This window comes from Primulina tabacum, chromosome 11 (genome assembly GCF_025594145.1).
Source record: "Primulina tabacum isolate GXHZ01 chromosome 11, ASM2559414v2, whole genome shotgun sequence".
Taxonomy (NCBI): Eukaryota; Viridiplantae; Streptophyta; class Magnoliopsida; order Lamiales; family Gesneriaceae; genus Primulina; species Primulina tabacum.
In genome coordinates, this window is record NC_134560.1 from 40,162,291 (window position 1) to 40,185,763 (window position 23,473).

Genomic DNA, 23,473 nt, shown 5'->3' on the forward strand with positions numbered 1-23,473 from the left:
TATAATAATTAGATTTATTTAAATATTTCGCTTTCATTATAACAACAGAGGGTTGATTTTTAGTTCTTAATATTTCAAATATAAGATTGCGGAACAAAATAGAAGATTAATTTTTCGATTGTTATTCGTTAATTCACATTGATACAAGAGTAGATTGCCTAGCTCATGTTTTTAGATAAAAACATCCATCTTCTGTTTCGTCCCCCTAAAGAGAAAATCCTAGCTCCGTCCTTGCATCTAGAGATTTGAAGCGATGATTATTTTTAGAGTAAATTTGAGATAAATTCCTAGATCAGAACATAAATTTATCCTAACTTCTTACACCTAAAAATTTTTGTATAAACTTCCTAAATACCCTTATATGTGTTGATTGTAATGATTAATTTTACTGAGCCGTAAAATGGTATTAGAACCTAGGTAAAATTATTTCAAACATAAAAATTTATAATTACTGTGTAACTAATGTTTGAGGAGGAGAATTTTCTCAAAATAACATGGATCCAAACCCAGGTTCGAAATTAATTATTTACAGGATTTATTCCAAAATTTTGAAATATTTGAAACATGAAAATCTAAACAAAGTTAGATATCAGGAACAAAGTGTAACTTATTAGAGTCCTAAGGTAAAATTATGATTCAAAATAATAGGTTCCTAGAAATAGTACCGGATTCATCTAAACTTTCTGGAGATCTTAGAGAAATTCAAAAGACAGTACAAAATTATGACAATATGATGTATTATGTACCAAAAAATGTGGAGAAATCCTTGAAAACCAAGAAGAAATTCTTGGAACATTAAAGGAGATATAAACAAGAATTCAAACTCTTGAACAACAACCAAATTCTAGTTAAAGGACTTCAGAAGGAAGGTTACGACCATCCTTTGGTATTGAACTCTTATTACACCAGAGATAGAAGTTAAAGTAATGCCAAAACCTTTAGCCGAAGAAGAAAAAATGATCAATCTAATTAAAACAGTCTCAGAAAAGAATTAATCTGATGAAAACTTTGGAGATGATTGATCTCGAGGATCTCCAAGACCTTATAGAATCTTTTGCAAATCTTAATGTTGTAGATCTAAAGATGAACACAACTGAGGGTGAACCACCCACCATAACCTAGTCATCTTCTCAGGAACCACCAAGAGAAAGTGTGGGATATCATAATGCAAATATAAGAGAACCCCAAGCAGATTTTCATACTGGTGGAGAATCGCACCTAGCTGGAATAAGGTCAAAGAGAAGTCAAATTCTCCTGCACCAAACACCATAAAGAAAATTTGTTTTAGAACCTATACATCCTTATGTGGTTATGTTTAACCTTGATGTATTGGACTTCAAAAACAGAGATCTCATAAATAACTGGACATCAGCTATGAGAATCGCAGTAGGAACACTAGATCTCAATAGAGAAAGATTTATTAAACTTTTAGAAATGAGTCTTATGAGATCAGTTAAAATTGCTTGGGATATGATTTCCGTGGAAACCAAAGAATCAGTCATAGCCGGAGAATCTCTTAGTGAGATAGTCGGAAGAATTGCCACCCTATTTAAAGCACAATTTATAAGGGTAGACTATTTTAACATTCAAGATACAAAGAAGAAAAAGAAATACACTCAAGCTATGTATAGTCTTGAATTACATGACATATGTTTAGTAGATGAATATATTATGTTATTCACTAAATGTAGATGGAATTCGGGGGTCGAAGAAAATACAGTAATTTTCTTCTCCAAAATGCCAAGTCCCTAGAGATAAATGTTAATAAGAGAATATGTCCCTGAAAATCCAGATATATTGACACGAAGAGCCTCTTTTCTCAAAAAAAATTGGCAGAATAATGTCATATGACAACATTACAAAAGAAATACAAATGATTAAGAGGTATTAACAAACATACTCCTTTGTGTTGTAAAGAAAATGATCTTTCAACAAATATTGGAAGTAAACCATAAAGGCAAAAGATGAAGAGTTTTAGATCTCATCTTATGCCAAAGTGGAAGAAGTGAAATAAGTTCTTGGAAACCAAGAATAATATGGTCTAGAAAAAAGGACAAATCTTAAAAATCTGGGGAAAGAAACGGACCATCAAGAAGTAGGACATCATCCCAAGCATCGAGTACATCTCAAAGCATAGGAAGAACACCTACAAAGAAAACTTTCAGAAGAGATCACACCCGAGCTAATGAAAGTTTTAAAGATTGTAATTGCTGGAAATGTGGAGCAAGATGTCATATTTCAAATAACTGTCCAGAAAATGAAAAAAGAGGAATAAAACGCTTCGATCTGACCTCGGATATTAAAGAAGCAGTTTATTACCAAGATCTTATTCAAGTATACCAGTTTGAGGATACTATCTCGGACGAAAGTATATATGAAGAAAAAGTCTCGATTCAGGAAGAATATGATGGAACAGGAATCAGAATTTGACTGTAGACGAGGTGTTTCGGCACGAAATACATGAAGACCTGTATGGTTTTTTTAGTCAGACAACAATACCTCATAACATGGTCCAAAAGATCTTGAGAGAAAATCCTAGCCTACATAAATATCAAGGATTCTCTACAAGACAGATAGAAAAGTTCTTAGAAAATATTGACCTAAGAAACATAAAGCATCATCTAATCTATAAAATTTCTAGAAGGGAAATGACAATTTCAATGGAACTTACGGGAAATAGAATGGAGATGCAATTAATTCTTTCTAAAGAAATTAAGGAGGAATTGCAAAAACTAAAATTAGAAGTAGCACGAGCCATGTCCTGGATTCATAACGGAGCAATCCAGATTATGATAAAAGCTACTTTCAAATAATGAATAGATTCACCTATTGATATTGTTATATACGATAAACGAATAGATAACTCTCAAGATTCAATATTGGGAACTATTTCAGGAAACCTCTGTGTAGGGAAAATTGTAGGATTAATTTATCCAAGAAATTTCTACACTCGGGCAGATCGAGATTTCAGCTGAGCTTTGAAGTTGCATCAAAACTTCAAAGGAAAAAGGCTGACAAAAGAAGTTAATAGACCATATTCTATTACCTATCAAATTTTATATGCTCTATCTAATACACATCATTCAAAATTGTTTATTAGAGATGAGTTTATTGAAATACCTGAGATATTTGGAAAAGTTGTTCAGACAATTTATCTAAAAAGAGTTGAGTTTCCAGGAAACAGATATGCAGATCCAAGGCAAATCTATTCTACAAAAAAATCAAAGTCTTAAACTGGAACCAAGAATACTATATTTTCAAGGAGATATAATTACGAGCTACAGGTGAGAAAAAACATCTATCCAAGAAACCCAACAAACACTAAAAAGCTTTCCGACAATAGGAAAGCTTAGATGTCTAGAAAGTTAGAAAGAATTTGAAATAGTATTTAATATTACAAAACAAAGGAATCAATTTTCTTGTAATACCATACACTTTTTAGAAAAACCTATAATAGGAACTTACCAATGAATGATTTATATCGAAGGGTTGGAAGTTCATATCAAAGGATTCTCAGGAAAAGAACCAGATCAATTGGTTCTTGGGCTAGAGTTTCTCGAGGAGCATAAACATTGAAACATCTAGAAAATGGAATGAAGTTCATGGCAGAGGATAAAATGTGAAAAATCCAATGACCACAAGCACATTCTCAATATACATCCGTGTAGCGATGTTATATGAACAATATAAGACATAATATTTTGCTGCATATATTGATTCAAGAGTAAGAATCTGTACAACAAAAAGAGGAGTTTTTCCAAAAGAATTGGAAGAAGAAATACCTCATATTGCTGGACGAGATTTCTCTAAACGGATCTCAATCTTATGTAAAAGGATTAAGATAACAGAAATATTAATCGAAGGTGATGGACCACTCAACCACTTATTAAAGAAAAGCCACCAACTAGTGGTTGAAAAGACCACTACTCACAAGATGCTGCCGACCACAACTGACAAAAGAATTCACAAGTTTTGAAGTCAAATTTCAAATCCACCAAGAATTCTACAAATAAGAAGGTAGAAGGAAGATGAATACATGATTCAACCTCTTCATTTTCTTTCAAACAAATTGTAATATTTTCTCTTACTAGTTTATGTGTGTTGTAACTCCAGCTACTATAGGTAGCTAAGCAATTTCCTCATCCTCTACAGCAGGTTACTATGTAATAACAGTTTGTATGTTTGAATAAAAAGACAAAGTTTTATCACCCCTCTCATGTATTATTTTCAAATTGAACTACTTTACTATATATCCTGAGGTAGGAAACGAAATAAGGTTGTGCTAGGTGCTGTTGAAGAAATCTATGTCAAGAACCATATGTTACGACTGCATGGTTAGACTGTGAGGAGCAATCTGTAAAATCCGTAGGATACAACCCGACGACACTCCAGTCAAAGAGATAAACTGTTCAATTTATTATACAGAATTATGATGGGTCATTTATATATATATATATTAAACCGATCATCTGAACATGCTATATAAGCTTGAAACATTGCGTAGCTGCATGTCTTTAGGCTATATACCTTTAAGAATAGACTCGATAGGTAAAACAATGCACGTACCATAATTATGAAGATTGATGATATTTTCGGAAATTTTAAGAAATTGGGGAGCTAAAACAAATATTTGAAGGGATGGTGAGTGAGGAGAAAGTTAAATTTGGAAATAGAGATTTATTGCAAGTTTGTCCTTATTTTTATTGATATGAGAAAGTGAAAATAGATATATTAGTTTAATATTTTAATTGGGATTAAAAATTGAATAAGTAGAGAAAATTTTATTTTAATTTGTAATATATGAACAAATACGAGGAATATTTATGGAATTTTAGAAAAAGCTTCACCAGTTGTTGTAGTTATCATGGGGCGCGGATGCTTCGGATAACCTTTGTAAGCTTAAAGAATAATCTGCAATTCTTTTTTTTTTTTTTTTTTGAAAAGTAATTCTTTCAAAGTTTGTATTGATGGTTGTGGTCTAAAGTTCATATGCATATCATTACTGACCTTTTTTTTTAATCAATCGAACAAGATACAAAGTACTCGTTATGCTTTCAATTCGCCGATCCATCGTCTCACATTCTAAATGACATCTTTTATTAACAAAAAGTTTTGCATCTATTTTTTATGTTACATGGTGGCGGGTTTACTAGGGATCAAATTTTAAACATAACCAAAGCCCTCAATAGTTTGGTGAATCAGCCCATTCACGATCACACTTCTTACCATCATTTTCAATGTTTTCAAGAATCAATGCATGTTTTCAATCAAGAATCGCATATAGCTCAAGAATACATTTTTTCCCGTGTAGTTATCACCTTGATCTGCATACCCAATCCAAGTTCCCCTAATTTCTAATTTGGCCCGTTTCCTTTGAACTTGGTGTCCTAACTGTCTATATGAACCCAAAAATAAAAATTAAAAAATAAAAAATTATCGTCTATAACCCTGTCCAGTTCATGAACTTCTTGATCTCATCGTACAAAACTAGAACAGCAGCAGCACCAGTACTCCTAAAAATATTTGATAGAGCCCCACGATAAAAAGAGGCAAAACCCTCCTGCTTGTAAATCTTCCTCCAGCAATCCAACGTACTCCTGTACATTGGTTGTCCTACACCAGATTGCATCATCATTCTTCTCCTAACTGTGTCGAGTGGATATGACAACATCCCAGCTGACGTTGTCACAGCTTGAGCAGCTACCCATCTTTTCCATAATGCTATATCTGACTTCGAATCTCTTGACATGACGTCTTTAATAGTATCAAAACCACCAAAGTATAGGCCTCGATGAACAACCATTCCTTGCAAAGAGGCTGAAAGCCCCCTGTAAATTCCAGGAATTCCATCTCTCTCATGTATGGTCCTCAGGAAGTGACAAACGCCTCTAAATTGGCGAGTTTCAGTTCGTCCAAGATCAGCAGCCAGGCGTGTGTGAGCAATATCAAGTGGATATACAATTATCAAAGTCGTGCAACCAGCTGCAGAGCCAGCTATAAAATTGGCAGATGGGCCAGATAGTAAATCACCTTGTTGTGAGTTGCTGCGCAATATGTTCTTATACAGATCCTGTCAAATTATAAATGTTGGTCAATGCTTTCTACATAATATAAAACTTGACCTCAAAAGTCTAAACCACTATCCTTATCATCACATAATTTCATTCAGATACTGGTAAACTTCAGGCAACGAAAAGATCACCGAGAATGTTCAGGGACAAAATACAGTTGGTGGTCACACACACCATAACTCACTTATCAAGTAAAGGAGTATCATACTCCACAGCCGTAGATGCAACATACACAAAAAAAATCCTGTTCAGCACAGCACACATTGCATATACGGGTCTGTCTCAACTTCTTCATCATGTTCCACTCCTGCATCCAGGCTTAACCAACTAACATAATTTTGAAAAACTGAATTAAAGACTGTTTTATGATCTTATTGAGACAAATTAACCAGGTCCAGTGTTTAAACCTCAGAGACTTTCCCATTGAGACTCCAAGCCACATAAAGTGAAGATCTTAAAAATATCATGCATCCTGTCAGAATAATTATCCATCTCAGGAAGTTCGAGCGTTTATTGATAACCCCAACTTCGTATCTAAACTTTACAAGTCAGTACAGTGACCACAGTCAATAATAACAGGCAAACAGTCTCCATCTTTGACAGTTGGGTGGTTCTTTTTACTACTTCCGCTTCAGCCACTAAATATTTTATAGTGCTTATATTTTTCTTCAATGGAGGACATATTCTTCTGGAAATACAAGCTATTCAACAGCTTGAAGATAAAAACCATAATGCAAGTATACTAATTAACTATATATGTATTGCAGTATTGGTCAGTTCTCGAGTAACCAGGACTACCTGCTTCTTTACAAAGATATTTACCAAATTTTCTTAAACAAATTACTGTGGATAAGCCAGCATCATCATGATGAGCATTTTAATGCTGAGAGCTTGTGTTCCAACAACTGGTTCAAATAAGCTTTTAGAGGAACCAATGACAATATGAGCCAATATAGCACAACCATAGAATGGGTTTGGATGATCAGGGTAAAAGTAGAAAACCAATATATAAGTGATAAGTTTAGTTGAATTGAGTATGCAAGTAATCAACCGTGATTAAGTTGCGCCAACTTAAAAGTGTAAAGCTTTACACCACCAGTCAGACCAAGGCAGAGAACTACTTCACAAGTAAGTTGACACAAATGACCTAACTGACAGTTTTATCTATTAAGAAACTTTAGTGTTTATCTCGTTGTCCACTTGTAAGCCACTGAGAACTCGCTACCCTCACAACTTTTCAATCATCTTGCTTCCCCAGCAATCCAAGAAAAACCCTTGAGTGTGTAACCCAAGGCACATTCTTTCCAGTCAACAATTGTGTTAACAGTAAATTAAAAGCTTTTCAAACAATTTATCGTTTTTAATTGGTTTGAGTCGCACTAAATAGTAAATCTTCAGAGTAGATGATGAAACGATTAATGTTCTACGAATTATACACCGACTCTAATGCGGTCCAAAAACATTAAAGTTAGAACAAAGTACCAGCTGTGTGATTCACTGGAGCTAGATATCAGTCCCTTGTCAAATATAAGTCGAGATCATAGTCATGATAATATGCGAGCGTCTAATGGTGCCAAAAATAAAACGATTAAAGCCCTCCAATTGTTGCTAGCTACTGATTGCAGTGATTCTCTTAGCACAATCTGTTTTTAAAGTCATCTAGAGATAAATTGGCACTAAAATATTCAAGTGTGAAAATTTTTGTATATAACCTGGCAGGTTAGTCAAGACAGAACTGGGCTCAATTTTATTGTAATAGAAGAATATTAGCTACCATGCATTTCTACCCATGAAAAATATCCACCCTTGAAGTGTGAAAAATTTTGTATATAACCTGGCAGGGTAGTCAAGACAGAACTGGGCTCAATTTTATTGTAATAGAAGAATATTAGTTACCATGCATTTCTACCCATGAAAAATATCCACCCTTGAACAATCTTGAATTGACTATAGCAAGAGTTACAATACCTCTTAGTGACTATATTATTCCAGAAAATTCCTTTTAATATTCACCTGCGTACTTCATCAAACTAAAAAACCACCAAAGATCATATCAATTTTACGCACAGTAAGAAAACAACAAGACAACATTCAAAGTCACGAGCTCAGGCGTTGGAAACAAAAGGAGAAACCAAAAAAATGTAAATTCAATTTCCAAATTAAACTATTCACAAATCCAATTAAAAAATGAAGTGCCATATCAGCAAAATACAGTTTCTAAGATAAACAAAGACTTGAGATCTCACGTGATCACAGTTTCTTGGAAGGAAAAAAAGCTAACCAGAACATATCACACTTTTTCCAGATCATACATCTTTCATACCGAGAGAGAAAGTTTGGTGTATTACCTTTAGCGAGAAATTGAGGGCAACAGAGGGGTAATATCTTAAAACGCTGCTGCCATTGCCTCTCCACAAAGACACAACACCTTCCTCCTTAACCGTACGGGCAAAGCAGTCCAGCATCCCCTTAAACCTCCGGTGGGGACCACCTGCCAATATCGCCATATTGCTCTCCTGTGTCTGCAGCAGCAACTTTGCTCGCTCAATGGGAGCCACAATGGTGTGCACCACACCTCCCATCATCGCCCCCGCCGTCAGATCCCTGTGGAAGCTACTCACCCAATTTCTTGAAATATCGCCGCCGTTGTTGTCTTCTCCTGGATCACTTTCCTTCACCGTCGCCACCATTCTTGAAACAAAAGCAAATTTGCCGTTGCGAAAACTAGCACCCGATAACCTAACTAGGAACTGAATTTTATCGATTTGTTGATTTGGAGATTGGAAAGGGCATCAATCTAGCTCATACTTTTCGTTCCTGTTTCCTTTTCGATCAAAATTGAAGATTATATAATTAATCAAATTCAAAACGAAATTCTTCGATTTTTGCAGCAAATGGAAATGATATGGAGTATGGGCCTCTCTTCTTAATGGGCTTCCTTAATTATTGAGAAAAATATGTTGTAAAAGTGTGTTTGTAATGATTTAAGAGTAAAAAAAAATGTATTTTTCTTTCTCTTAATTTTAATTATTTCTTATCAAACATGCATGCTTTATTGGCCTACATACAATTTATCCTTGTTGTTTACTCATTATATACATACAAGTTTTGAAATGAAGCATGAGCATTAATGCATGCTTTCTACAAGAATTTCTTTTGTGACTATTTTGATCAAACAGGAGAACTCGTTTTCAGACTTCAGTTTTTATAACAATTTGAGGGGCCTGGATTTTTTAACTGAAAAAGCCTTACCAATTGACATGGGCTTATATCGACAGATTAATAATTGAGCCAAGAGAAGAATCATTGATGCGGACCAAATTCAAGAGCAGCCCACAATAGAGCCCAATTCTGATACCGACCTACTCATGGTGGCCATTCAAAAGTTCGATACCATCAAGATGAGGGCCAGAGAAACAATGAAAGAGTTTGATTAAAGGTTCGGCATCATAGCGATTGAGCTGGCAGATCTTGGGAAGGATTACAACAATATAGAGTTTGTATTTAAAGTAGTGAGAGCCCTCCCAAGAGAATGAGACGTGAAGACCATATTCATGGGATAGTCTAAAGATTTTAACAAGCTCAAACTACATGATCTATTTGTTGATATGAAAGTGTATGATATTGAACTGGGAACAAGAAATGAAGAACAACCATATGTTTCACAAGTTACAAAAGTTCTTGTTGCAACAGATGTCTACATCAAAGTTAGTAGAAAGGCTGAGTAACGAAGCCCTTTGTCAGGATGTTTGGAAAATTCATAATTAAGAATAACTCTAATTTTCAAAATTTCAATTAAAAGGATAACCATAAGAAAGAATAAAACTCTTCTGATCAAACTTGTTTTAATTGTGGCAGAGCATGCCACTTCATCACTGACTATGCTAGACCAAAGAAAGATGACAAAAAGTCATCTGAGAAAAGAAGAACCAATGAAAAAAAGAGATCTTCAGGAAGAAAATAGAACAAAAGGTTTTGATATCAAAAGAAAGTAAGAGATAGTGGGTTGAATCAGACTAAGAGACCACTAGCTCAGATAAAGACTCCAGTGAAAGTGATGAAGAGTCAGTTAGTGCTTCATGACAGATGATCTGGAGTCTAACAATGATGAGGTATTTGACTTTACCTCTGATGAATTCACATGAGATTACTTAATCATTGCACTTAATGAGATGGTTATGAATTACAAAAGACTTTTGCTGATGTTTGAGGAAGTTGAAGCAGGAAAAAAGTGTTTGACAGAAAAGTATAGTAGCTGAAGCTGTAACTCAAAAATAATATTATCGACATGAATTTGAACTAACAAGATATGATCTCCCTTGATGAATTTGAACAAGGTCTTGTGAACCGTCCCTATTACAAAATCGTGATCGATTTAAATTTAAGTAAGGTATCATATCAAGCTCTAGGTGCTTTCTTAAGTCCATATAAGACTTTATCTAATTTCAAAACATAATAAGGATAAGCAAGACTGATAAAACATGGTGGTTGTTCAACATAAAATTCTTTTTGTGGGATACCGTTTAGGAATGCTGAACTTACATCCATTTGATAAACTTAGAAATCCTTGAAACCAGCATATGCAAGAAAAATAATTATGGCTTCAATTCTTGCAACCGGTGTGAATGACTCTTCAAACTTCTTTTTGGTACCCTTGAGCTACAAGACGAGCTTTGTTTCTCACAACAGTGCCATTTTCATCTAATTTGTTCCTGAACACCCATCTAGTTCTAGTAACATTTTACTTGTGCGGTCAAGGTACTAGATGTCAAACTCTATTGCGCTCGAACTAGTTGAGTGTTCTTCTAGCATGGGTTCTATCCAGTTAGCAACTGCTAGATCTTCATCTATATTTTTTGGTTCAGTCTGGGAAATGAAAGCTGCATGCAAGAAATCATCAATCATTTACTTTTTCCTTGATTTGGTTCGATAGAGTTGTCCTCAACAATTATTGGACCAGTTTTCGGAGTTTCTACATTGTGTTTTCTCAACTTGATATCACGGTCACATTCATAGATTAGATTGATGTTCTCTAATATTTGATTGATCTCATTAATGTTTATTGGTTCTTGAGCTGCACATACAATAGATTCATCAATGACAATATGAATGGTTTCTTCAACAGTCAGAGATTTTTTGTTAAAGACTTTGTAAGTTTTACTAACAGATGAGTAACCAATAAATAATCCTTCATCATCTTTAGCATCGAAAGCAGTTAAGTTATTTTTACCATTATTGTGAATAAAACATTTGCAGCCAAATATCTTGAAATATGAAATGTATGGTTTTATGTCATTCCAGATCTCATATGGAGTCTTGTTATACCTTTTGTTAATCATAGATCTGCTTTGAGTGTAACAAACTGTATTGAGTGTTTCTGCTCAAAACCTATGAATAACATTTGAATCAACAATCATTGTTCTAGTCTTTTCTTTTAAAGTTTGATTTTTTCTCTCTGCAACATCATTTTGTCGGAGAGACCGAAGGCTGGGAACTTATAATTGATTCCCTGATAATCTAGATAGGATCCAAGAATCTTGTTTGTAAATTTAGTACCAATGTCACAGCTTATTCTATCTATCATAGTAGATTTTTCATTTTGCAACCGTTTTAAGACTTCAATCAAATTTAAAACGGTTTGATCTTTGGGCGGTAGAAAGATTACCCGAGTATATCGAGAGTAATCATCCACTATCACTAAGGTGTACCTCATTCTCCCTACGCTATTTACTGGTATTGGCCCAAATACGTCCATGTGTAGTAAATCCAACATTTGCTGGAGGACTTACGACATTTGTTTTTAAAAATATATCTCACTTGTGTGTCCAGCTGACATGCTGTGCAGATCTTATTTTTAGTAATAGTGCATTTAGGCAGGCAGGTCACCAAGCCTTGGTTACTTAGATTGGAAATAGATTTGAAGTTTAGATTATTCATCTGCTTGTGCCACAATCAATGATTGTCATCATTATGAGTAGCAAAACATGTAGGGGAGGGAAGTTGATTATCTTTCCAACTTATTTTTTAAGTGTTTAGTTCTTTTAATCCGATTAGCAAAATGTTACAATTGCTAGATTTCACGAGACAAGTGTGTTGGTGAAATTCAACAGAGTAACCATTATCACATAACTAGCTAATGTTAATTAAATTATAGTACACATTTTCAATTTGTATTAAGTCTTTAATGATGACTTTACCATGGATGATATTTTTTTTACACAGGTTTTAATTTTAGAATTGTCACAAAATGTGATTTTGTTCCTTTAAATTCAGTTATTTCTGACATAAATTTTTTTGTTTTCGGTCATTTGCCTTGAGCATCCACTGCCCAGATACCAGGTTGACTCCTCGACCGTTTTTTTATTTAGTACCTTTCATCAAACAAAAAGATTTTTGTACACATATCTATTTGGGTCTAGATTAATTAATCCTAGGAATCACACTTGAATCACTCTAAAGGGCTTACCTGTGAGTGTGTCCAGATATTCTGGAGGTCGAGTAAAAGAGTAGGTGGTGGTATGTAGTGTTCTAGATTTAACTATATGTTATATAGGTTTTTATCCTTGCTATCCATCCTGTATCTCTTTTGAACTGGCCTGCAATTGAAATATTGTCTTGGTTTCCTCTTTTTAACACTTTGTCTAGGTTGTGATGGCTTGTTCCAAAACTAGTTGAGATATGACTAGTGTAACGTCCCGAAAATTTGAAGGTCCACGCGAACCACATGTATACAAGTTATTAAATTCCTTGTGTATTTCAATTAACTGTTTTAATTGCATAAATTAATTATGTTTTATATGTTGACATGTTAAAAATATACTTTTCTACATGGTTGCATTAAAATATATTTTTAAGGGTTATTCGAGTTGTAATCGAGGAACGAAGACCGATGGCTGAAAAAAATAGAAAATATTTTTATTAAATAATTGTTTTTAATTATTTAAAATATGATTGACGATTTTTCTTATTTTTGAAAATAATGAGTTTTGAGGTGATTTTATGCCCTAAGATGTAATTTTTATTGGTGTTGGATTTTCAACAAAAACGCGAACGTTTTGGCAACCCGGCTAATTAATTCACAAACTTTATTAAATAAAATATTTTAATTAAACACTAATGGGCTAACTGAGCTTAATTAACTTTGTTAATGGGCCTAAGCTATGGTTAGTATTTTAATTAACTATTTGATATGCAAAACCCACCCTTAACCCCATTATTATCCCATGCCCACCACCCCTTTACAATTCAAACTCTTTCTTTCCAACAAACACACGGCACACACATCATAATTGGAGGAAAAGTTCGAAAGTTCTTCAAGGTATTCAAGCCAACGTCCTCTCCTCGTCCTTCTTCAAATCGTCAACGATAATTCGTGCGTTTTACACGCTAAGGCACGTCATATTCTTCTTTTTTACTCATCATCATACCATATTATGTATTTATGTTTGAAATTTCATGAAAACAAGTGGCACCTTGAAGATTTTCGTATATGCATCTTTTATGGTTTTTAAAACATGTATTTTGATCCAAAAACCATGAATTACATGTACCTAAGGGGCTGCCATGATTAGGGTGTGTTAGGGTCATGTTTTATACAAGTTTAAGGGGTCCTAGAACACCCCAAAAAGCTACACAAGAAATAGAAACAAGCTGAAACCACTTATCACGGTTTGGGGTGTCAAGGCTCGGTTTAAGGGTTAGGTGTTTCATGGCCTAGCTTGGGTCATAGCTGGGTCTCGGTTTGGGTCTAGCAACGCTAGGACTCGATACCAGGGGCTGGAGAGGAGTCCTAGCTTGTTAGGGATCCACCCGAGAGCATCAAGGGGGTCGCGCAAGTACAGCTGCAACGCAGGGAAAGAAAAGCTCGGCCAGGGGGCTTTGGTCTGGACTAGTCTAGGTCCATCAGGGTCCTAGGGTGATGGGCAGGGGTTGGGCCAGGGGATGTAGTGGCTTGGGTCACTACTGGCTCAAGCAAAATGTTAGAACCGTGGGGTACTCCAAGACGCGCATCTTGTGTCTTCTGAATTCAGGTGCTTCGTGCTTGGGTTCCATGGTAAGGGCTGGTCTGGGTAGGGTCTGGGCGTGGTCCAGGGATGGCTAGGGTTCAGGTGGGCTCGGTGGTTAAGGGCTGGAAGAGTCCTAGAGTCACTAGGATTTTACATGCAAGAGTTCATCCATGTGCAAGTTCTGTAGCTTGGTTCCAGGAGGGTTTGAGTGAGCTAGAGCTAGGTTCTTTGGGTTGGGCTTGGTCAAGAGGGTGACTAGGGGGGTTGGCTTGGGTTTGGCTCAAGGTGGCTCGGGCATGGCTCGAGTAAATTAGGAGATGGCTCGGGTGGTTCGAAAAGGGGTCAATATTTCGAATTAAAGAACTAAAATTGGAACCATGGATCCACGAGTGTGGTTCATGGCTCACAAGGGTAGAATAAATAATAAATATGTTATGTTTAAAATTTGGGATCAAAATATGGAGTTTTGGATTTATTCGGGATTTAAACGCATCATGGAACGTTAATTAAAGAATTAGTTGAAACGCCTAGATTTAAGCTTACTAAAATTATGAAAAATTAGGTTTAAGCTTAAATAATTATTAAAAGTCTAATTTTTAAATATGAGAATTTTATATTAAAGTTTGGTTTAATTCAGGATTAAAACACATTAATATGTTATGTTTAAAGATTAAATTAAAAGTCCTCGATTTAAGCTAAATAAAAATACGAGAAAATTTAAGTAAGCTTAAATAATTATTTGGAATAAGCCCATGTCATTAAAAGTGAGAAAAAATCGAAAACGTGAAATTTCACGTCAAGGGGTAAAACGGTCATTTTATACCCGAAAATTAGTAAACTTCATGACATTGTCCTGAATGCTGTTTTACATGCTAATATTATTATTTTAAATAATTATGATTTTTAATATGTTAAAATGTTTATTTTAAATATTTATGATTTAATATGTTAAAAAGTTTATTTTAAACGTTTATGGATTTTTATTATTAAATATGTTAAAATGTTTATTTTAAAATGTTTAAGGAATTTTATATGTTAAAATGTTAATGGATTTTTATATGTTAAAAGGTTTATTATAAAATGTTTATGGATTTTTATGATTAAACGATAACGTTAATAGATATGTTGCATAATTGGTTTAAAAAAAACGTTATATGCATGTTTAATTATATAAAGCGATGAAAATACGTAACGTTGAACCAAGTAAAGTACTTTGATTAATACGATGATATGTTGGAGATATCGTGAGGGAGAAGGTCTCAGTGGGAGCCTGACAATCGTATTTCCATTGACACGAATACGATGATATGTTGATACGTATGGCCAAGGCTCAGTTGACGGGTGAGAGTGTCGTTGATGTCTCCGCCGCCCAGTACTGTGGTTACATGTAGATGGATCCATCGCCCCAATACATGATACGAATACGAATACGAAAGTCACAATTAACGATAGGAATTCAACGAAAACGAATATGAATATGTTGATATGAATACGAATATGGATATGGATACGAATATGAATATATTTATAATTATTTGAATACGTTTATGAAAAAGTTCATGAAAATGTTTACGAAAACATTTATGAAAAAGTTTATGAAAATGTTTATGTTTAAAGATGATGCATCACTATGAAAATGTTTTTATTTAAAATTTATGCATCATGAAAATGTTTACGAAAATGTTCATGTTTAAAGTTTCTGTATCTTCATGAAAACGATATTTTAAATACAAGTATTTTCACTGTTGCATGTGTTTTGTATATGTAGTACTTGTTATCAAGATTATAATCTTTAGATTCACTAGGTGTGATTGATGTAGGTGATTATGTTAATAATGATAATGGAGGACTTGATGGTTGATCTGACTGGACTGAAGGTGCACATAACCCAAGGACCGACGCTAGTTTTCCGCACTAGTTATGATTTATGATTTCAAGTTATGTTAAAGATATTTTATGACTTTTATTATGATTATGAGTGGTTTTTGAGAGGTTGATAGTATGAGCTATACCTTTCAAATAATGTTGTTAGGTTGGGTAAAACGTTTAACGATTATATGATTCAAACTATTTTTCTTTGGATTTTTAAATGTTAGTTGGTTGGTTTATTTTAAAAATGGTGTCAAGGTATTTTAAAGTATATATATGTATATTTCGAATTATCAAGATTAAGGAGGAAAAAAAAATTTCTAGCACGTTTTAAAAAAACGAGTAGTGGATGTTTCAACTAGTTTCTCTACCCATCCTCAGTTTGTTTGGCTTTATCCAAATCTTCCTAGACTTAGAGTTTTGAGGTTCAACGTATCTCAATCCTTTATGCTTAGCTTTGTTCTCATATAACACTTTTTGGTCTGCTTTGATTTTAGATTATCATGTTCATGTACCGTACTGGACCGGACAAAGTTTATTACATTAGAATTTTCTTTGTCCAAATGTAGTTGAGAAATTGTTTCCGAAGAGCTTCAATCATTATTACCAAAATCTAGTCGGTTCTGTCACCATATTGTTTTTTTATTTTCATGCATCTTACTTAGAAAAACTAAAGATTGGTTCCGAGTGTTGATTACTTTTATCAACTTTTGATTTTAATTCAAAGTGGCTTGGAACATTCTGCGCATAATATCTGTAATGCCCGAGATGTGAATTGGTAAGCTGAACTTATTAATGTATGATTTGATGTATTTATCGAAGGGCGAGGAAGCGACGTTGCGATTCGATTTTAGTTGCAAAATATATTGTTGGGGCAGCAGAGACAGTGCACCAGCGGTCGTTTATCATAAAATGTTGAAAGTTGACAGTAGCTTGACTGCACCCGCGGTATAAAAGCCACCGCACCTGCGGTAAATGTACAGAGACAAGACCGCACCCGCGGGGCAAGAGCCAGTGCATCCGCGGCCGCCACTTCTGAAATTTGAGTTTGGATCAATATGCCTAGCGCACCCGCGGTGCAATGTGTAGCGCACCCGCGGTGGGACGTGCAGAATGAAGAATTAGACACTTGTCCTAGCCATGCATATATCATGTACTAATCTTTATTCTTCAACTTGATATGGACGAGAGAAAACCAGAAAAGCTCCAGAATTTCTCAAGTTACGTCTTAGCTTAGAAATTAGCTTGTACAAGATCTAACCACCCAAATTTCGATCCGACTTCGGTTCTGTACTCCTCTTGTTACCAGCTACAAAAGGATGTAAGTATTTTTACATTTCAACATGTTTTGAAGTTAAGATGTTGGGAGAAATCAGATATGATTACTATTAGATGTTCTTGAGATTATAAGTAACGTATATTCGCAACCGGATCGAAAAACCGATAGGATATGCGATTATTGTGATTTTCCAGCATATATATGTATAAGATTATGCAGATTATGAGTCGTGGTTGATGGTTGTTGAGAATTGTGGCGTGTTGATATCATATATACACTAATTATGTTGACCGGTATCGCGAGATTACACCGTTATGCCGTCGAAATGTGTCGAGATTGAATATTGATACATATGTGTATGGATTTGAGTTAGGGATTGATAGAATGCATCTTGAATTGCCATTTCAAATTGATATAGACAAGCTTCGACAGATATAGACTTCGATCTCGACAAAGACTGAACAACGAAAGGTATAATTTAATGTCGATTCGGGAAGAATAACTCGAATCAGATTCGGTTTGAGTTTCCCAAAATCACATACTTGTTATGTTTGTATTTATATTGATTTATATACATGTACTGAGATAGGAGAGTCATTGGCAGATATGCCAAGTTTCTAGACGTTTGGTGGTATCGAGGCATAGGAGAAGATCGACTCCGATTGTAGATATTCGATACAGACAAGACCGAAGTCTAGGAATAAGACGTACCGCCACCACGATTGGGAGAGTAGGTGGGAGACTTGTTACGTCTTATTCACACCGGGATCCCTAGACTTAGATATGAGTCGAGTTAAAGAGTAAGAGTCGAATTGTTTTATCTGTATTCACTAATGTGTCATAATTACTGAATTATGTGTTATGATTTTGTATGAAATTGCATGACATGCATGTATACATGTTTTATACTGGGATTTGTTCTCACCGGAGTATCCGGCTGTTGTTGTGTCTATATGTGTGCATGACAACAGGTGGGACAGGATCAGGGTCGAGACAAAGATGAGAGATTGAGATAACGTGGAGATTACGGGCGTATCAGATGAGCTAGGAGTGTTTACATTTGATATGTAATCTGTTCTAAACACTAGTTTGTATAATGATGTAAGGAAACAAGACATGTACTTGCTTTTGTTGAAATAAAATAAAGATGTTGCTTGTATATCGATTATATACAATTGTTTTGATATTAAAAGCAAAATTTTGACCCACATTTTCTAGCAAAGATCCAATTAATCCCAAAGACAATTGAGTTAGAGCCCGGGTCCCCACAACAGGTGGTATCAGAGCAGTAGGTTCTGTAGAGTGAAATAGAATAGAATGAGCAGGGGGGTAGTTTGAATTTCCTTCCTTGCTTTTATTGTGCCAGCATGATTTATTGCTTTCCCTATTACATGTTATATTGTTATCTGAGTTGATTACAGCATGTAATTGCAAAGACTAAATCAGAAACCGATTCTGGATCAGAGGTATATGATCAGAGGAGGGCTGAGCCAGATTGTATAGATTGTGTACTAAACCGTTTGATAATCAGATATGCCTCCTCGACGAGTACCGCAACCAGCAGCAGGTCGGGCACCAGAACAGGGCAGTACATCCAATGATCCGATGGATGTAACCGCTACACCGATGGAGACTTTGCTAAAGAGGTTTCAGTCGTTTCGACCACCAACACTGAAGGGCACAGAAAATTCAGTTGAGTGTGAAAGTTGGTTCGATGACATAGAGATGTTATTTGAATCTCTTGACTACACCGACGAGCGACGAGTTAAACTTATTGGGCATCAACTGCAAGAAGTTGCAAAGAATTGGTGGCTTACCACGAAAAGAGCATTGGAGCATCGTGGCACAGAAATTACCTGAAAAGTTTTTAAAGCCGAGTTCTATCAGCGTCCTACCGAAAAGACAAAGGTGCTGAATTTGCTAATCTGAGACAGGGACAACTGAATATCGAAGAATATGTTGCTAAGTTCTCTGCATTGCTCCGATTTGCTCCTCATGTCCCAGGAAATGACGAGGCCGTTGCGGATTAGTTTATCAATGGCCTGAATCCGGAGATTTTTACTTTGGTGAATACAGGTAGACCCAATACCTTTGCAGAGGCCTTGAATCGAGCCAAGGGAGCAGAAGCTGGATTGTTTTGGAAACGAAGTACTCTTTATGTCGCTCCAACGCCGAGATCGCCACAACCTTCAGTTCAAACCCCTCCCAGATTTGAGAGTGGTGGTAGCAGTAGCAGAAGGAAAGACCAATTGAAAGCGAAGGAAAAACAGTTTAAAAGATCAGGGAGCAGTTTGTCGAGCTCCAGTGGGTCACGACAGAGAGGTCCTGGCCAGAGTACAGAGTATACAGGTGTATATTGCAGTTCTTGTGGAGGACGACATGCCATCGAGCACTGTCAGGGTGTGATGGGTCGCTGCAATATCTGCAGACAGCATGGACACTTCGCCAGGGTTTGTCCCCAGAAAGGTGTACAGCAGGCTCAGAGTGTAGGAGCATCTGGTTCAGTAGCTCAGCCTGAGAGGCAAGCTTCATCTGTTCATTCCTTTCAGCCTATTCCTACACAGACACAGCCCCGAGCCAGAGGTAGCCAGACAGTGAGCCAACCTCCCAGACAGTAGGCTCGAGTGTTTGCACTGACAGAAGAGCAGGCCCAAGATGCACCAGTGATGTGATCGCAGGTAACTGTTTCCTTTGCGGTTATCCTGCATATGTATTGATAGATATGGGTGCATCTCATACTTTTATATTTGAGCGCTTTGCATTGTTGCATTCATTGCCTGTCGAGTCATTATCTGCTGTAGTGTCTATTTCTTCTCCGCTGGGAAGTGGTCTTATATCTGTGACTTCAGTTAGACATTGTATACTACAGTTTGAGGGTCACGAGATTGATTTAGATTGTATTGTGCTTGGGTTAGCTGATTTTGACTGTATTTTCGGTATCGATATGTTAACCAAGTATAGAGCCACTGTAGATTGTTTCTAGAAGATTGTCAGATTCAGACCAGAGATGGCTGATGAGTGGAAATTCTACGGTAAGGGTTCCAGATCTCGGATTCCCTTAGTATCTGTTTTGACGATGACTAGATTATTGCAGAAAGGAGCAGAGGGGTTCCTTGTATATTCAGTAGATCTACTGAAATCGAGCCCAGCATTGGCAGATCTGCCAGTAGTTTGCGATTTTGCTGATATATTCCCAGACGAGATTCCAGGGTTACCTCCAGCCCGAGAGGTAGATTTCAGTATTGATCTCTTACCAGGTACTGTCCCTATATCTCGAGCTCCGTACAGAATGGCGCCGATTGAGTTGAAAGAACTGAAAACACAACTAGAAGATCTTCTAGCCAAAGGGTATATTAGACCGAGTGTTTCCCCTTGGGGCGCTCCAGTGCTATTTATGCGAAAGAAAGACGGTTCGATGAGATTATGTATTGATTACCGGCAGCTGAACAAGGCAACGATAAAGAACAAATATCCATTGCCTCGTATCGACGATTTATTTGATCAGTTGCAGGGATCTTCCGTCTATTCCAAGATTGATTTGAGGTCTGGATATCACCAGCTGAGAGTCCGAGATGTTGATATACCGAAGACAGCGTTCCGAACCAGGTATGGAAATTATGAATTTATTGTCATGCCTTTTGGTTTAACGAATGCTCCAGCGGTGTTTATGGGGCTGATGAACCGTGTCTTTCAGAGGTATCTAGATGAGTTTGTTATTGTTTTTATTGATGATATTTTGGTTTACTCGAGAAGTCAGACTGATCATGCCGAGCATTTAAGAATTGTGTTGCAAATGCTGAGAAATTATGAATTATATGCTAAACTGTCAAAATGTGAGTTTTGGGTGAGACAGGTTGTCTTTTTGGGACATATCATATCTGGAGACGGTATATATGTTGATCCTAGCAAGGTTGATGCGGTGATCAGTTGGCGTAGACCAACATCAGTGCCAGAGATACGCAGTTTCATGGGTCTACCAGGCTATTATCATCGATTTATTAGAGATTTCTCCAGTATTGCAAAGCCGATTACTCAGCTGACTCAGAAGAATACGCCATTTGTGTGGTCTGAAGCCTGTGAGTCTAGCTTCTTGGAGTTGAAGAGACGATTGACCAGTGCTCCAGTATTGACGATACCTTCAGGTACTGGGGATTTCATTGTATATTGCGATGCATCTCACAGAGGGTTAGGATGTGTTCTTATGCAGCGAGGACATGTGATCGCATATGCCTCGAGACAGTTGAAACCACACGAGATTCGTTACCCAATTCATGATCTTGAATTGGCGGCCATAGTATTTGCACTGAAGATATGGCGACACTATCTCTATGGCGAGAAGTTTGAAATCTACTCTGATCATAAAAGCCTGAAATATCTGTTTTCACAGTCAGAGTTGAACATGAGACAGCGTAGATAGCTTGATTTATTAAAGGACTTTGATTGCGAGATCAAATACTATCCAGGAAAGTCAAATGCAGCAGCGGACGCCTTGAGTCGAAAGGTATGTTCCCTATCCTTGTCGACGATAGGTTTTTCGAATATGATTGAAGATTGCTGTTTGTCTGGATTAGCATTTGATACAGATAGTAGACCACTACGACTTGCTACGATTCAAGTTGAACCAGATTTGATTTTGAAAATTAAAGAAGCACAAAGAACTGCTCAGAATATTCAGAAGTCAGTTGAGATGGTCAGATCAGGGCATAATTCAGAGTATCAGGTACATGATCATGTTTTGTATGTGAATAACCACCTTGTAGTGCCAGATGTTTCAGATTTGAAACAACAGATATTGTCAGAAGCGCACTGTAGTCGGTTCAGTATTCATCCTGGTGGCAGGAAGATGTACAACGATCTGAAGACACAATTCTGGTGGAAACAGACGAAGTCAGATATTGCAGAGTTTGTGTCTAACTGCTTGAATAGCCAACAAGTGAAGGCCGAGAGAAAGAAGCCCGGAGGTTTACTTCAGAGTTTATCTGTTTCTGAATGGAAATGGGATCACATTTCCATGGATTTCGTTACGAGGTTACCACGATCATCCCGGGGTTATGATGCGATTTGGGTTGTTATTGACAAATTGACCAAATCCGCATGCTTTATTCCATACAGAATGACGTACCGACATGACCAGATGGCAGAGATATATGTCAGAGAGGTAGTCAGATTGCATGGTGTGCCGAAGTCGATCGTATCAGATCGTGATCCACGATTCACTTCACACTTTTGGCACAGTTTGCAGTAGGCTTTAGGTACGACATTGCACCTGAGCACTGTATATCATCCTCAGACAGACGGACAGTCAGACCGGACTATCCAGACCTTAGAGGATATGCTGAGAGCTGTAGTGCTAGACTTTGGCACTAGTTGGCAAGATTCACTATCACTTTGTGAATTCTTGTACAACAACAGCTATCAGACGAGCATCGAGATGGCACCGTTTGAAGCGTTATATGGCAAGAAGTGCAGATCTCCTCTGTATTGGGATGATATATCTGAGGTACCAGAACTTGGGCCTGATATGATTCGTGAAATGACTGAGAAGGTGAAGATAATTCAGAAGAGAATGAAGATGGCACAAGATAGACAAGCCAAGTATGTGAACATCAGACGTAGACCGTTAGTATTTAAACAGGGAGACATAGTATTTTTGAATATTTCTCCTTTCAGAGGCGTTGTCAGATTTGCCAAACGTGGAAAGTTATCTCCTAGATACATCGGTCCGTACAAAATTCTTGAGAAGATTGGCGATCGAGCATATCAACTTGCTCTTCCTCTTTCTTTATATGGGATACATGACGTTTTTCATGTATCGATGCTGCGTAGATACATGCCTGATGCTTCTCATGTCATTCAGCCTGACGAGGCCGAGCTTGACGATACACTGAGTTATATTGAACAACCAACTCAGATTCTTGATTGGAAAATTAAACAACTCAGAACGAAGACTATTCCGCTAGTGAAAGTCCAGTGGAGTCGTCATGGCACTGAAGAAGCGACTTAGGAGACAGAATCAGAGATGAGACAAAGATATCCCGAGTTATTTACATGATGTGAGTATTTATTCAGCTTTTGATTTTATTGCTTCTTTTACTTGTTTTGATTGATTGCCTGCGAGTTCGAGGACGAACTCATATCTAAGAGGGGGAAAAATGTAATGCCCGAGATGTGAATTGGTAAGCAGAACTTATTAATGCATGATTTGATGTATTTATCGAAGGGCGAGGAAGCGACGTTGCGATTCGATT

The 23,473-nt window shown here is 36.5% G+C and overlaps 1 protein-coding gene across 1 annotated transcript; it reads right to left on the minus strand.

The window, feature by feature from the left end:
* Positions 1–5,192: 5,192 nt before the first annotated feature.
* Positions 5,193–8,960, minus strand: LOC142519258 (putative ADP,ATP carrier protein At5g56450). The gene is made up of 2 exons (XM_075622219.1): positions 8,420–8,960; positions 5,193–6,070 (listed from the first exon to the last, which is right to left on the minus strand). The coding sequence occupies exons 1-2, from the start codon at positions 8,759–8,761 to the stop codon at positions 5,441–5,443; spliced, it is 972 nt and encodes a 323-aa protein (XP_075478334.1). The 5' UTR covers positions 8,762–8,960; the 3' UTR covers positions 5,193–5,440.
* Between the last annotated feature and the right edge of the window lie 14,513 nt (positions 8,961–23,473).

What these genes read in the sequence shown, in the direction of transcription:
- LOC142519258 (XM_075622219.1), bottom strand. Translation starts at nt 8,761, where the DNA reads ATGGTGGCGACGGTGAAGGAAAGTGATCCAGGAGAAGACAACAACGGC. An exon ending in CCCTCAATTTCTCGCTAAAG is followed by an intron (nt 6,071 to 8,419) that starts GTAATACACCAA and finishes ATAATTTGACAG; the next exon opens with GATCTGTATAAGAACATATT.